The sequence below is a fragment of the Ranitomeya variabilis genome, chromosome 4 (assembly GCF_051348905.1).
Source record: "Ranitomeya variabilis isolate aRanVar5 chromosome 4, aRanVar5.hap1, whole genome shotgun sequence".
Taxonomy (NCBI): Eukaryota; Metazoa; Chordata; class Amphibia; order Anura; family Dendrobatidae; genus Ranitomeya; species Ranitomeya variabilis.
The window spans coordinates 252,610,176-252,626,844 of NC_135235.1; the positions used below are offsets into that span (position 1 = coordinate 252,610,176).

Below are 16,669 nucleotides of genomic sequence, written 5' to 3' on the forward strand. Positions count from 1 at the left end.
TGCTGTATAATGGCCACACAGTGCTCCATACTGTATAATGGCCACCCAGTGCTCCATACTGTATAATGGCCCCACATGATGCTCCATACTGTATAATGGCCACACAGTGCTCTATACTGTATAATGGCCCCACATGATGCTCCATACTGTATAATGGCCACACAGTGCTCCATACTGTATAATGGCCACACATGATGCTCCATACTGTATAATGGCCACACAGTGCTCCATACTGTATTATAGCCACAGATGATGCTCAATACTGTATAATGGCCACACAGTGCTCCATACTGTATAATGGCCACACACGATGCTCCATACTGTATAATGGCCATACATGATGCTCAATATGGTATAATGGCCACACAGTGCTTCATACTGTATTATGGCCACACATTATGCTCAATACTGTATAATGGCCACACTACTCCATACTGTATAATAGCCACACGCGATGCTCCATACTGTATAATGGCCACACAGTGCTCCATACTGTATTATGGCCACAGATGATGCTCAATACTGTATAATGGCCACACAGTACTCCATATTGTATAATGGCCACACACCAAGCTCCATACTGTATAATGGCCACACATGATGCTGCATACTGTATAATGGCCCCACATGATGCTCCATACTGTATAATGGCCACACAGTGCTCCATGCTGTATAATGGCCCCACATGATGCTCAATACTGTATAATGGCCACTCAGAATGCTCCATAGTGTATAATGGCCCCACATGATGCTCATACTGTATAATGGCTAAACAGTGCTCCGTACTGTATAATGGCCCCACATGATGCTCCATACTGTATAATGGCCACACAGTGCTCCATACTATATAATGGCCCCACATGATGCTCAATACTGTATAATGGCCACACAGTGCTCCATACTGTATAATGGCCACACATTATGCTACATACTGTATAATGGCCACACAGTGCTCCATACTGTATTATGGCCACACATGATGCTCAATACTGTACAGTGGCCACGTAGTGCTCCATACTGTATAATAGCCACACACGATGCTCCATACTGTATAATGGCCACACATGATGCTGCATACTGTATAATGACCACACAGTGCTTCATACTGTATTATGGCCACACATTATGCTCAATACTGTTTAATGGCCACACAGTGCTCCATACTGTATAATGGCCACACAGTGCTCCAAACTGTATTATGGCCACACATGATGCTCAATACTGTATAATGGCCACGCAGTGCTCCATACTGTATAATGGCCACGCAGTGCTCCATACTGTATAATGGCCACACACGATGCTCCATACTGTATAATGGCCACACATGATGCTGCATACTGTATAATGACCACACAGTGCTCCATACTGTATTATGGCCACACATTATGCTCAATACTGTATAATGGCCACACAGTGCTCCATACTGTATAAAGGCCACACATGATGCTCCATACTGTATAATGGCCACACATGATGCTCATACTATATAATCGCCACACATGATGCTGCGCACAGTATAATGGCCACACAGTTCTCCATACTGTATAATAGCCACACAGTGCTCCATATTGTATAATGGCCCCACATGATGCTCCATACTGTATAATGACCACACAGTACTCCATACTGTATAATGACCACACATGATGCTCAATACTATGTAATGGTCACACAGTGCTCCATACTGTATAATGGTCCCACATGATGCTCCATACTGTATAATGGCCACACATGATGTTGCGTACTGTATAATGGCCAAACAGTGCTCCATACTGTACAATGGCCCCACATGATGCTGCGTACTGTATAATGGCCACACCTGATGCTCCATGCTGTATAATGGCCCCACATGATGCTCGACACTGTATAATGGCCACACAGTGCTTCATAGTGTATAATGACCAAACATGATGCTCCATACTGTATAATGGCCACACATGAAGCTCCATACTGCATAATGGCCCCACATGATGCTGCGTACAGTATAATGACCCCACATGATGCTCCATACTGTATAATGGCCCCACATGATGCTGCGTACAGTATAATGGCTCGACATGATGCTGTATACTGTATAATGGCCACACATGACGATGCCAGTGTACAGTCAGAGCTGTAGATGTGTCCCAGCAGCTCTGCTTACAATGCAGGCAAAGATTTCACCACCTATCGCTGTCCACACTGCTGCCTCACAGATCCTAGACATTGCAATGTAGCCCATCTCTGTGAACTATGCATGTAATCAGACAACACCACTATCTACTGGCTCCACTCCATAACTGCTGTAGTATATAAAGGATACATATATATATACTGTGCCTATGACTAACAAGCTGCACTGGTTTGCTCTAACTGCTGCCAATACTCCTGGTTATAATGCCTTGTACTGTAAGAATAGCAGTGCCAGCTGCATGTATGTGTGCAACACACACGCACACATACATACACGACACACACACCACACACACGCACACCACACACACATGCATGCCACACACACCACACACACACCTCAGAATGTCCTCTCTCCCTCTCTGAACCACCGGAGAAGATACAGAGTGGGCGTGGCCTAATCAAGGGGCGTGACGGCTGCTTCTCCTGCTGGCTGTGCGGGAGAAGCAGAGTCCTGTGCGGGACTGCGGGGCACAGCCTCACAATCGGGACAGTCCCGCAGTATGAGGGACAGTTGGGAACTATGCAATATTATAAGGCTGCTCTGCTCCACTGCCAGGATCTGCTATTCCTCTGCTACCTCAGTCCTGCAGTTCTCCTATCTAGGGTATGTGCCCAAGGTCAGGGATCGGCAGCAATTTGGATACAGCACATGTGGACTGCCGTCTATTGAACGCAGATGACTCCTCTGTGATCACTGAACCATGCGGAATCACCATGTCCAATATATGGTACAGGTGACATTTATCTTACGGAGACTGAGCGTCTGCACGTGATAAATTGACATGCTGCGGTCTGGTGAGAAGCGCCGTTTGTCCATCTCTGCGGGTGACCGCGGGCGTCTGTGGACAACTCCACTACCTGGTAATAATGACGCACTGATCTACGCAACAGTTTGAATGTGACCGATCTGTATATGTGTATATATGGCCTATCTACCCATGTGTATATACAGTGTGTATATCTAATATATAAAGCTGAATGTGTGTATGTATGTATTTTATGTATGTGTGTATGTCCGGGATTGGCATCTGAACCGTCGCAGCTACAGCCACAAAATTTTGCACAGTCACACGTCTGGACCCCGAGAGCGTCATAGGCTATGTTGTGAGGTGAAATTTTAACCCCGCGCTTTCCAATTCACCAAACCATTTTGCCCCTATCTACATAATGGGGAAAAAGTGAAAGGAAAAGTGTTGGAGGCGTCGCAGCTACAGGCACAAACTTTTGCACAGTCACACGTCTGGACCCCGAGAGCGTCAAAGCTATGTTGTGAGGTGAAATTTTAACCCCGCGCTTTCCAATTCACCAAACAATTTTGCCCCTATCTACATAATGGGGAAAAAATGAAAGGAAAAGTGTTGGAGGCAAATTAACAGCTGCCAGATGTGAACAAGGGGGACTTAAAGAATGAGAGCGATGGCGCCAAAGAGTATATACTGTACAGTTGCTAAGGTGGGGCCCCGACATGGGATAATCACCACACCACCACGGGGATATGAACACACACACACAAAATGCGCCACACACCACCACGTGCTCAAACACATATACCACCCTCAGCGCACATTTCACCACACATACACCAACCTCGCCACATAAAAGTCGAAACACAAAAGTCGAAACACAAAAGTCGCCGCTCAAAACTCGCCACGCACAAAACTCTCCACATGCAAAACTCGCCACACGTGCAAAACTCACCTCATGGAAAACTCGCCACACGCAAAACTTGCATACGCGGAAAAATTGCCACATGCACAAAAGTTGCAACACATGCTAAAGTTGCCTCACACAAAACTTGCACATACTCAAAAGGCACCACACATAAAACTCGCCACGCGCAAAACTCGCCATGCGCAAAACTTGCTGCACACAACTTGCTACACTAACCTGTCACATGCAACTCGACACACAAAAAGTTGCTACACGCATGTCGCCACACAAAACTCATCTCACAAAAGTGGCTACATGCATGTCGCCACACGCAACTCAACACACACAACTTGACACACAAAACTCGCCCTAAAACACACACAAGTCTGGTATTATCCTTCAAAAATAAAAATCTGATTAATAAGCAGACAAACGCCTGACAAGGAGATGAGAACATTCAGACTAACGACGTTGATTAGCGGTAACACAATTCACACCTATGTGTAAAATCATTTCTCATAATGTACACGGATTCAACTCACCTATAAAACACAAAAAAGCTTTTATAGATTATCGCAAACACAAGCCAGACATCATATGCCTGCAAGAAACACACTTTTCCAAGACTTCTAGCCCTAATTACTTCAGCCCAGACTACTCCCGCTTCTACCTGGCTACATGGGAAAGTAAAACCAGGGGTGTAGCCATACTCCTTCGGAATAGCTTAGCATTACAACCAGTTAATATCATTGCAGACCCAGATGGTAGATTTTTAATACTACATGGTAACCTGCAAGGGCAAAACATCTGCATAGTGAATAGTTATATGCCATCCGCAACCCAAATTCTTGTATTTAAATCAATAATATCCCAAATCTCGGCAATCCCCTATCAGCACTTAATATGGTGCGGGGACTTTAATTTCACTTTAGACCCTTCTCTAGATTGCACAGCTATAAAACGATCGGACATATCCAGGGGTGATAGGCGAAGGATTCATAGACTAATGAGCGACTATAGACTAGTAGATGTCTGGAGAGAAATAAATGAAGATGCGAGGGGATACACTTTCTTCTCTAATGTGCATAAAACGTATTCAAGAATCGATATGCAATTAATATCGGCCAACACATTACCGGGTGTACTGTTCTCCCGCCATATCCCATCCTCCTGGTCGGACCACGATGTAGTCCTCACAATGTTTAAGTTCAATACAAATTCATCAAAACTATTTCGGTGGCGCCTGAATGAAACACTATTGACAGACCCGGAGATTGCCGCTAAAATCAACAGTGATCTTAAACTCTATTTCCAAGCCAACGTAAATGAGGAATCATCTCCAGGGAATATATGGCAAGCGCATAAAAAATATATCACGGGCACACTAATTAAATTGGCCTCCAATAAAAAAAAAAGCAGATCAGAATTACAATCTAAACTTGAATTCAAACTATTAAATTTAGAACAGGCTAATCAACAGCATACCTCCCGATACCTGATCAAGCAGATCCAAACCGTCAAGCTCCGGCTGGATGCCGTCCTTTCTCACAAAACAGAACGCGCTCTGGCTTGGACAAAAGCATCCTTCTTTAGGCAGGCGAACAAACCAAGTAAGCTACTGGCACGTCAGTTGCGCCAAAAAGAATCTTTAAATACTATCTATTCAATCAAAGGAAGTAATGGCCGTATTTCTACCCACCCTGAAGCTATTTATAAGGAATTTCATAGCTTCTATCAAAAACTGTACTCACCCCCTAACTCCCCACCGCCACATCTTCTACATTCCTTCCTACAACACCTCTCGCTCCCTAAAATTTCTGAACCCTGCTCCCAATTATTACAATCTGAAATAACAGACGAGGAGGTAGGGTTGATAATTAAAAAATTAAAATCTGAAAAAGCCCCCGGGCCTGATGGCCTCACTGCACCATATTATAAAAAATTCAAAGAAATTCTTATACCACACATTACGAAATTTAGTAATGCACTATTAAATGGATCTCAAATGCCCCCGGAATTTTATGTAGCGCACATTGCAGTGATTCCAAAACCCAAAAAAGATCACCAGTTAACCAAAAATTATAGACCTATTTCGTTACTCAATATTGACTTTAAAATATTCACATCCATTATTACTGACAGAGTCAACAGGATACTCCCTTCTCTTGTCCACAGAGACCAAGTTGGCTTTATTCCAAGAAGACAGGGTCCAGATAACATAAGACGAAACCTTAATATAATACACTCAGCAACCAACTCCAAACAATCCACCTTGCTTTTAGCTTTGGATATAGAAAAAGCATTTGATTCAGTTTCATGGTCATATCTCTTTAAGATACTATCAGTATTTGGCCTACCACAGAAGTTAATTAATTGTTTAACTTTATTATATGATAAACCAACCGCCTATCTTAAACTTCCATCACTGCATCCTAACCCGATAAATATACTGAGAGGAACCAGACAGGGGTGCCCCCTTTCGCCGGCTCTTTTCGCACTGGCGATGGAACCTTTGGCAGAAGCTATAAGAAACAACTCTGACATATTAGGCCCAACTAACTTAGGAGATCAATATAAAGTCAGTTTATTTGCTGACGACCTGCTCTTAACCCTCACTAATCCCCATACCACCCTTCCAAATTTATTCTCATTGCTACATGACTTTGAAGTAATATCAGGGCTTAAAATAAATATAGAAAAATCTGAGGCTCTTTTCTTGAATACGTCAGAGAAGGATCAGTTACACTTGGTGTCACAGTTTGGATTTGAAAAAAAAGAGCACTACCTAACCTATCTGGGAATTAATCTTTCGTCTAATAGATCGACCCTATATAAATGGAATTATGTTCCTCTGATAAAGAATTTCCAAAAGGACCTGTCCAAATGGTCGTCACTAACACTGTCTTGGCTAGGCAGAATAAACGCTATAAAAATGGTCACCCTTCCAAGGTTTTTATATCTATTCCGCTCCATACCCATACCAATTCCCTCCGGGGTTTTCCGTGACATACACTCCATGGTCTCCAAATTTATCTGGCAGGGGAAAAAGCCAAGGATTAAACAACAAGTTATGTTTATGCATAGGAAAAAAGGAGGATTCTCTCTGCCTAGCTTTGTTAATTATTTTAAATCTGCCCAAATCGCCCAGCTGACCAGAGTTTGCTCAACAACAGACAAGCCTAGATGGGTCCACCTGGAATCATTTCTACTTAAACCTTACTCTCTCTCCGGTCTCCTGTGGACTGAGGCTAAACTTCCACAGCAGATTTCTATTGTGGCACCCTTTGCTGCACAATCTTTGCTCCTTTGGCGGAAAGAGAGGTTCAAGAATATGTTGCAGACTAAAGGTTCACCGTTAAACTCGCTATTCAATAATCCAATGTTTCCCCCGGGCCTTGACCCCCGGCCTTTTTCCTGGTGGATCCTGAAGGGTCTAATTACAATAAAACATCTTTGTTCACCATTAAACATTGCTTTATCCAGACAAGAGTTTATCCAAAAATACGAACCCCCAATTAGAGAAGCGTTTCGTATGCAACAGATATTTAATTTTGTTGGGAAAAATGTATCAAATAGAATCTCCTTTCGACTAACAGGGTTCGAACAAAAATGCACAAGCGACCCCCTGGGGAAAGGCGTAATATCCTTGCTATACTCCTCATTTGCCGAATCACAAGAGGAAGTTAAACTAAGATTTATGCGTCAATGGGAGGAGGATCTGGGATTCGAAATCTCTTTAGAGGAGTGGCAGCGTTGCTGTGATGCTTTATCAAAAGGCACCCACCAAGTGTCCATGGTTGAATCTTCCCTCAGAGTCCTTCACAGGACATACCAAGTTCCCACGAAATTACATGCCATCTATCCTCAGATAACAGATAAATGTTTTAGGGGTTGTGATACGCCTGGAAATATGAAACACATGTGGTGGACATGTCCGGTGGTGGTTGCCCTGTGGCGGGAGGTAAAGCGCCTGATTGATAAAATATCTGGAAGGGAGATTCAACTCGATCCACTAACATTCCTATTCGGTTCTAGACCACCGGGAATGTCCAAACACATATTTAGACTGATGATTCTGTTGGGAATGGCGGCTAAAATACATATTGCATCAAAGTGGAGAACTCCGTCACTCTCGATACTCCAAGTCAAAGATAGAATGAATACTATTATGATATACGAACGTATTCAGGCAACAAGAACTGACGATTGGAACTCTTTTTTCAAAGTGTGGACTCCGTGGCTAGATTTGAATCCCGATAACCAAATGATGCATGCCCTTACACTCTCTCCCTGAAGCTTGATTGGCAACACCTGGTTAGCTTGGTGGGCAGTACTTATAATATTTTTTTTTTTTTTTTTTTTTTTTTTTTTTTTCTTTCTCTCTCTGTGAGTTGATGAACCAAAATCAAACTGCACCGGTGTCGGCCTGATGTACAAAATTACGAGTAATATCGTTTAGTAATTTTACATTGCTCATATCTCAATTTCCTTTCCCTCCTGTATCTGTCTGGTCTTCGTCCTGTCTTAAATAAATGTGTGTAAAAGTTCTTCTGTATGTTTTACCTTGTTTCTATTGATATAAATGTAAAATACTTTTCTAAACTCCTATGTTGGGAGTTCTTGTTATTACCTTTTAAATAAAAAATTATTGAAACAAAAAATAAGCAGACAAACTACAAGAGCAACAAATGTACCATATAGGAATCCGGCAGCTGTCAGTCACATGACCAGTCTATTATGTGTATGTGTGAGCTAATATATACTGCCAGGGGGTGGGCTTACTGTTGGCTGGGGATTTATCAGGCTGACAATTTAGCTTACAAATACTGAGGTAAAAATACTGACCAAATAACGTGTGAACGAGGTCTAATACAGGAGGAGATGACATACAGATATATACTATATACAGGAGGAGATGACACAGATATATACTATATACAGGAGAGATGACACACAGGTATATACTATATACAGGAGGAGATGACACAGATATATACTATATACAGGAGAGATGACACACAGGTATATACTATATAGAGGAGGAGATGACATACAGGTACATACTACATACAGCAGGAGATGACATACAGGTATATACTATATACAGGAGCAGATTACCTACAGGTATATAGTATATACAGGAGGAGATGACATACAGGTATATGCTATGTATAGGAGGAGATTACATACAGGTATATACTATATACAGGAGGAGATGACACACAGATATATACTATATATAGGTGAGATGACACACAGGTATATCTAATATATAAAGCTGAATGTTTGTATGTGTGTATGTATGTGTGTATGTCCGGGATTGGCATCTGCACCGTCGCAGCTACAGCCACAAAATTTTGCACAGTCACATGTCTGGACCCCGAGAGCGTCATAGGCTATGTTGTGAGGTGAAATTTTAACCCCGCGTGTTCCAATTCACCAAACAATTTTGCCTCTATCTACATAATGGGGAAAAAGTGAAGGGAAAAGTGTTGGAGGAAAATTGACAGCTGCCAGATGTGAACAATGGGGACTTAAAGAATGAGAGCGATGGCGCCAAAGAGTATATACCGTACAGTTGCTAAGGTGGGGCCCCGACATGGGATACTCACCACACACGGGGATATGAACACAAACACAAAATGCGCCACACACTACCACGTGCTTGAACACATATACGACCCTCAGCACACATTTCACCACACACACACCAACCTCGCCACATAAAAGTCGAAACACAAAAGTCACCACTCAAAACTCGCCACGCGCAAAACTCGCTACATGCAAAACTCGCCATATGCAAAACTAGGCTCAAGCAAAACTCGCCACACGTGCAAAACTCACCTCATGGAAAACTCACCTCATGCAAAACTTGCACACACAGAAAAATTGCCACATGTACAAAAGTTGCACCACATGTAAAAGTTGCCTCACACAAAACTTGCACATACTCAAAACGCACCACACATAAAGCTCGCCACGCGCAAAACTCGCCATGCACAAATCTTGCTGCACACAACTTGCTACACTAACCTGCCACATGCAACTCGACACACAAAATGTTGCTACACGCATGTCACCACACAAAACTCATCTCACAAAAGTCGCTACATGCATGTCACCACACGCAAATCAACACAAACAAATTGACACATGAAACTCGCCCTAAAACACACACAAGTCTGGTATTATCCTTCAAAAATAAAAATCTGATTTAATAAGCTGACAAACTACAAGAGCAACAAATGTACCATATAGGAAATACGGCAGCTGTCAGTCACATGACCTGTCTATTATGTGTATGTGTGAGCTAATATATACTGCCAGGGGGGAAGGGCTTCCTGTTGGCTGGGGATTTATCAGGCTGCCAATAGCAACCAATCACAGCTCAGCTTCTATTTTGCTACAGTTAATTAATCTGAGCTCTGATTGATTAATATAGGCAACAAAGACATTCTCAGTATAACAAAGCTAATATATGTTGTGAAATGCTTCTATTAGCTTAGTTTTTGCCTTTTAATAATTACATTTCTATCTATTTGTTTTGTGGTTTTTGTGTGCAGAATACATTTTTGTTATCACATTCTATTTTGCTAACAGCAGTCATTAACCCGGGCGAAGCCGGGTAGTACAGCTAGTATATATATATTTCATATCTACCCATGTGTATATTATTATTTTATTATTTATTTCTATAGCACCATTGATTCCATGGTGCTTTACATGAGAAGGGGTTACATACAAATTACAGATATCACTTACAGTAGGCAAACAATTACAGACTGATACAGAGGGGCGAGTGTATACACAGTATATCTATCTATATAATTGTGTAAGTGGCACTTCTGTCTGTCTGTCCCGGAAATCCCGCGGCGCTGAATGGTTGCGGCCGTCAGGCCGTCAGACTTCCGTCCAGTCAGGGCCCGGCGCCCGCATACTCCCCTCCAGTCAGGGCTCACACAGGGTTAATGGCAGCATTAACGGAACGCGTTATGCCGCAGTGTAACGCACTCAGTTAACGCTGCTATTAACCCTGTGTGACCAACTTTTTACTACTGATGCTGCCTATGTTAAAAATAATAAAAAAACAAAAAACCTGCTATTCTCAACTTCCGTCGTCCGCCGATGCACGCGCGGCTGCAGCCAGCTTCCGTTCCCAGAGATGCATTGCGAAATTACCCAGAAGACTTAGCGGTCTCGCGAGACCGCTAAGTCATCTGGGTAATTTCGCATTGCATCTCTGGGAACGGAAGCTGGCGGCAGCCGCTCGCGCATCGGGACAGCTTCGCTGGACGACGGAGGGTGAGTATATAACTATTTTTTATTTTAATTATTTTTTTTAACAGTCATATGGTGTCCACATTGCTATATACTGCGTGGCCTGTGTTATATACTGCGTGGCTGCTATATACCATGTGGGCAGTGTTATATACTGCGTGGCTGCTATATACTACGTGGGCTGTGTTATATACTACGTGGGCTGCGTTATATACTACGTGGGCTGTGTTATATACTGCGTGGGCTGTGTTATATACTACGTGGGCTGTGTTATATACTGCGTGGCCTGTGCTATACATTACGTGGGGTGTGTTATAAACTACGTGGCTGTATTATATACTACGTGGCTCCTATATACTACGTGGCCTGTGCTATATACTATGTGGCTGCTATATACATACATACATATTCTAGAATACCGATGCGTTAGAATCGGGCCACCATCTAGTATGTCATATTTACCTGTGTGTGTGTGTGTGTGTGTGTGTGTATATATATATATATATATATATATATATATATATATATATATATATATATGTGTGTGTGTCATATCTATCTGTGTGCGATGTGTGTAGAGACAAGCATTATTATTTGTCCGTGTATGTGATGTCTGTCTATCTGGGGTCCACACAGTTCTCGGTCCTCGTTGTGCCCCCTCCATAGTGGTATAATATTATCACGTATATTTAGTTACGCACCTGTCTGAGCGGCAAGGCCGATGATTACAAGGAGGGAACATTGGAGCAGCATGGTGCCCGGTGATGTCTGCTCGGTCTCTCTGCCAACTGGAACCTGTTATCTGCTCGACCGTTGTGTGAGTCACTGGACCGGCCCAACCGCAACCGACAGCCCACCGTGTTACCTCCCGTATGCTGAGAGCAACCTACAATAATGTGCCCAGAAGAATAACAAGGGGTTATATCTGTACAAAAAAAGTCAGCAAAACTCAAAATCTGCCCTAAAGTAACAACACAACCTGCGGCCTCACCTCCTTATTACCCCTCAGCTTTATACAGCCGGCAACTGATTACATCTCTCAGCCATGTTACCCCAGACTCACTCAGCATTACTGCCCGAGTCTGAAAATCTGTACTGCACTGTCTGTAAGGGCAGTATTAAAGCAGTTATATTCTTGCCCATAGGGGGGCAGTATTACAGTAATTATATTCTTGTACATAGGGGCAGTATTATAGTAGTTATAGTCTTGTACATAGGGGCAGTATTATAGTAGTTATATTCTTGTACATAGGGGAGCAGTATTATAGTAGTTATATTCTTGTACATAGGGGAGCAGGATTATAGTAGTTATATTCTTGCCCATGGGGGGGCAGTATTGTAGTACTTATATTCTTGTACAAAGGGGCAGTATTATAGTAGTTATATTCTGTACATAGGAGCAGTATTATAGTAGTTATATTTTTGTACATAGAGGCAGTATTATAGTAGTTTTATTCTTGTACATAGGGGCAGTATTATAGTAGTTATATTCTGTACATAGGAGCAGTATTATAGTAGTTTTATTCTTGTACATAGGGGCAGTATTATAGTAGTTATATTCTGTACATAGGAGCAGTATTATAGTAGTTATATTCTGTACATAGGAGCAGTAATATAGTAGTTATATTCTTGTACATAGGGGGCAGTATTACAGTAGTTATATTCTTGTACATAGGAGCAGTATTATGGTAGTTATATTCTTGTACATAGGGGCAGTATTATAGTAGTTATATTCCTGTACATAGGAGACAGTATTATAGTAGTTATATTCTTGCCCATAGGGGGGGGGGCAGTATTGTAGTACTTATATTCTTGTATAAAGGGGCAGTATTATAGTAGTTATATTCTTGTATATAGGGGCAGTATTATAGTAGTTATATTCTTGTACATAGGGAGCAGTATTATAGTTGTTATATTCTTGTACATAGGGGCAATATTATAGTAGTTATAGTCTTGTACATAGGGGCAGTATTATAGTAGTTATATTCTTGTACATAGGGACAGTATTATAGTAGTTATATTCTTGTACATAGGGAGCAGTATTATAGTAGTTATATTCTTGTACATAGGGGCAGTATTATAGTAGTTATATTCTTGTACATAGGGACAGTATTATAGTAGTTATATTCTTGTACATAGGGGGCAGTATTACAGTAGTTATATTCTTGTACATAGGAGCAGTATTATGGTAGTTATATTCTGTACGTAGGAGCAGTATTATAGTAGTTATATTCTTGTACATAGGAGGCAGTATTATAGTAGTTATTGTCACGAATTCACACCGTGACCGTCACCCCTACGTCACGGATTGGGGTAACTTTAGGCCAACAAACGGCTATCACATGTGCAGGGGGGCTTATCTTAGTTATCCCTCCACTGCTAACAATGTGATGAAAACACACACAAGGTTATTGACCTATCGATTTACAGCAGGGGCTTATTTTAGTTATCCCACTGCTCTACAATATACCACGAACTGTAGGGATTTATGTATATCCCGCTTTACAGTTCTGCTTGAAAACTTGCAGCTCACTGGCGCCCCCCTTACCCTCAGGTCAGATTAGGTACTGCACCTAGAGTAATTAGTCACCAGAAAGGCTGCCTGCTCTGTACTGGCTATTGGGCCTGCTGCAGCGAGGCGATATAACTACTCCCACTCAGGCAGGAACAATAATTATCAACGCCGCCATCGCTACAACTACTCCCAAAGGCACCGTACAAGGTATGCTGCCACCAGCTTCGATTAAACGGGTCTGAAGCTAACCCAAAACAGTAGCGTAATTCCCTTCAGAAGACTTAGGGTACGTTTTAGAGCAGGAAGAACGAAAACTAGTAGTTTAAATATTTACTCCAAAAGAAGGCAGTGTTTATAAAAATATTACAAGGATGTTACGATATGAGACAATTGAAAATATGTACAAGGTAATTATAAAAATAACAGGGATTAAATGAGAAATTTGACACTTACATGTGTTCAGGACATTGCAGGCAACCATGCTAGTGGGCGGAGTTCCCATATGTCCCAGTTCATCAGGGCTAGCAGTCAGGGCTCCTCAGGTAAGACTAACTGCTGGGGGCCTGGCAGAGACTTATAGACTGCAGCCCGTGACATCACCAACAGGGCTGGTTTACCCAGACCTTCCCCTCTCCTCAGCCTTACCAAATTTAACACAAATTGGTATAAGGCTCGTATCTCCGCTCCAGAACATGTCAGAATCCCAGCACACCCCTCATTCATCTTCTTTTACCTTTGGCTTTCTATTGGTACTAAATTCGGGCTCATTCGGATGCCCGGTTCCGGAGAAATCTGTACTCTGTCCCTGTTGGAACTAGAGGCTCCCGCTTACAGCAGCTGATAAATCCGCCGATGGAGATTCGCAAAATGGATTTATTATTTTCCTAGCCAAAATCGCTGGCCCAATATCTTACAATATTGGAACAAAGAGCCTCATGTTTTAAAAGAGAAGTCAGACCAGTTTCAACTGGTACCATTGTCTATGCAGCTATACCAGTCGCAAAAATTCCTTTGTTCCCGAGAGCTAGAAGCAATAAAACCTCTCTACACACACACTTCAAGAACACAAAGAGAAGGGGGGTTTTAGCCCACAGCATGGCACTAACAGGCAAGAGAAACTAAAACTTATATTATATATTATCCTCACACCTCCCCCTTCTGGTGTTCACTACGGAGGCAGGACTGCTCCATGCGCACCTCAACAGGTTCACCCCAGTGGGACAGTCCATCTGCATTGCCATGCTCCCTGCCCGTTTTGTGTTCAATGGTGAAGTCAAACTGCTGAAGGGCAAGGCTCCAGCGTAGCAACCTGCCGTTGGTTTCGCACAAGGCTTTTAGCCAGAGCAGAGGGTTGTGGTCGTTCACCACAGTGAAGGTGCGACCGTACAAGTAGGGTTGCAAGCGCTGCAGGGCCCAGACTATGGCCAGGCACTCCTTCTCAATGGTGGAGTAGGCCACTTCCCTCAGAAAAAGTTTCCGGCTCAGGTATAACACGGGGTGCTCTTGGTCCTCTGGGTCAACCTGGCTGAGCATAGCACCAAGGCCAAACTCGCTGGCATCAGTCTGTACCAAGAAAGGTCAACTGCTGTCGACTGCTTTCAACACATGGGCGTGCTGATTTCAATGCCTGGAAGGCCCCCTCACAGCCGTCGGTCCAGTTGACGATGTGGGGTAGCTTCTTCCTGGTGAGGTCCGTCAAAGGTTTTGCCAGGCTACTATAGTGCTTTACAAAGCGCCTATAGTACCCTGCAGTGCCCAGGAAGGACATCACCTGTTTCTTGGTCCTGGGAGTGGACCAGTTCACGATCGCTCCCACTTTCTCAGGCTCTGGCTTTAGGGTGCCTCCGCCTACCTGGTGCCCCAGGTAGTGGACCTCCCTCATGCCCATCTGGCACTTTCCGGGCTTGGTAGTCAGTCCAGCTCGGTGAATTCGCCTTAGCACCTCCTCGTGATGCTGCAGGTGTTTCTCCCAGGAGGAACTGAAGATGGCAATGTCATCCAAGTACTCCACGGCGTACTTCTCCAGTCCCTGAAGCAGGAGGTTGACCATCCGCTGGAAAGTGACAGGGGCATTCTTCATGCCGAAGGGCATGACCGTGGACTCGTAAAGTCCGAAGGGTGTGATAAAGGCAGACTTCTCCTGCGCCTCGGGGCTCAGGGGAATCTGCCAGTATCCTCTACTCAGATCCATTATTGTCAGGTATTTTGCGTCAGCTAACCTCTCAAGCAGCTCCTCGATGCGCGGCATTGGGTGCGCGACAGAGGCTGTGATGGCGTTGAGTCCCCTGTAGTCCACGCAGAACCGGGTTGTCCGGTCCTTCTTGGGCACGAGAACTACAGGTGAGGCCCACGCACTCTTTGACCATCAAATCACCCCTGTTGTGAATTCTGCTCTTGCGCTCCCTCCGGTGGTTATAAGTGGTAGCGCTGCTGTCTCTGGATCGCAGCATTCATCAGGTGTGTCCACTTTTTGCAATCCTGACTGGGCTATTTAGTCTTGCTTTACCCTTTGGTCAGTGCCAGTTGTCCATTGTTCCTGGAGGATTCACATCCCTGCCTGGTCTCTCCTGCTTTGCTGTTCATTTCAACAAAGATAAGTTCTGGCCTTGATTTTTGCAGTCCACATGCTGTGGGCTTTATTGTTTAGTTCTTTTCCATGTTTTGTCTTGTCCAGCTTGGTCTGTATAAGGATTTGTTTTAGCCAAGCTGGTATCTCTGGAGATGCAGATATACCCTCCATATCTTTAGTTAGATGTGGAGATTTTGTATTTTCTGTGGTGGATATTTTCTAGTGTTTTAATACTGACCGCATAGTACTCTGTCCTATCCTTTCTATTTAGCTAGAAGTGGCCTCCTTTGCTAAATTCTGATTTCAGTCTGTGTATGTTTTTTCCCTCTCCTCTCACAGTCAATATTTGTGGTGGGCTGTCTATCCTTTGGGGATTTTCTCTGAGGCAAGATAGTTTTCCCTTTTCTATCTCTAGGGGTAATTAGTCCTCCGGCTGTGTCGAGATGTCTAGGGAGTGATAGGTACATTCCACGGCTACTTCT

At 43.3% G+C, this 16,669-nt stretch overlaps 1 protein-coding gene across 2 annotated transcripts in view; it reads right to left on the reverse strand.

Moving 5' to 3' along the window:
- VSIG2 (V-set and immunoglobulin domain containing 2) overlaps positions 1 to 16,669 on the reverse strand; it is a 70,215-nt gene that overhangs the window by 11,286 nt on the left and 42,260 nt on the right. Inside the window, exon 1 of one of the 2 annotated variants that reach the window (XM_077249511.1) lies at positions 11,805 to 11,961. The exons of the other annotated variant lie outside the window; for it this stretch is intronic. Within the exon in view, the coding sequence (XP_077105626.1) occupies positions 11,805 to 11,856 (52 nt within the window). The 5' untranslated portion in view covers positions 11,857 to 11,961. Of the gene's footprint in view, positions 1 to 11,804; positions 11,962 to 16,669 lie in introns of those variants that run through there. 2 annotated transcript variants of the gene reach the window in all.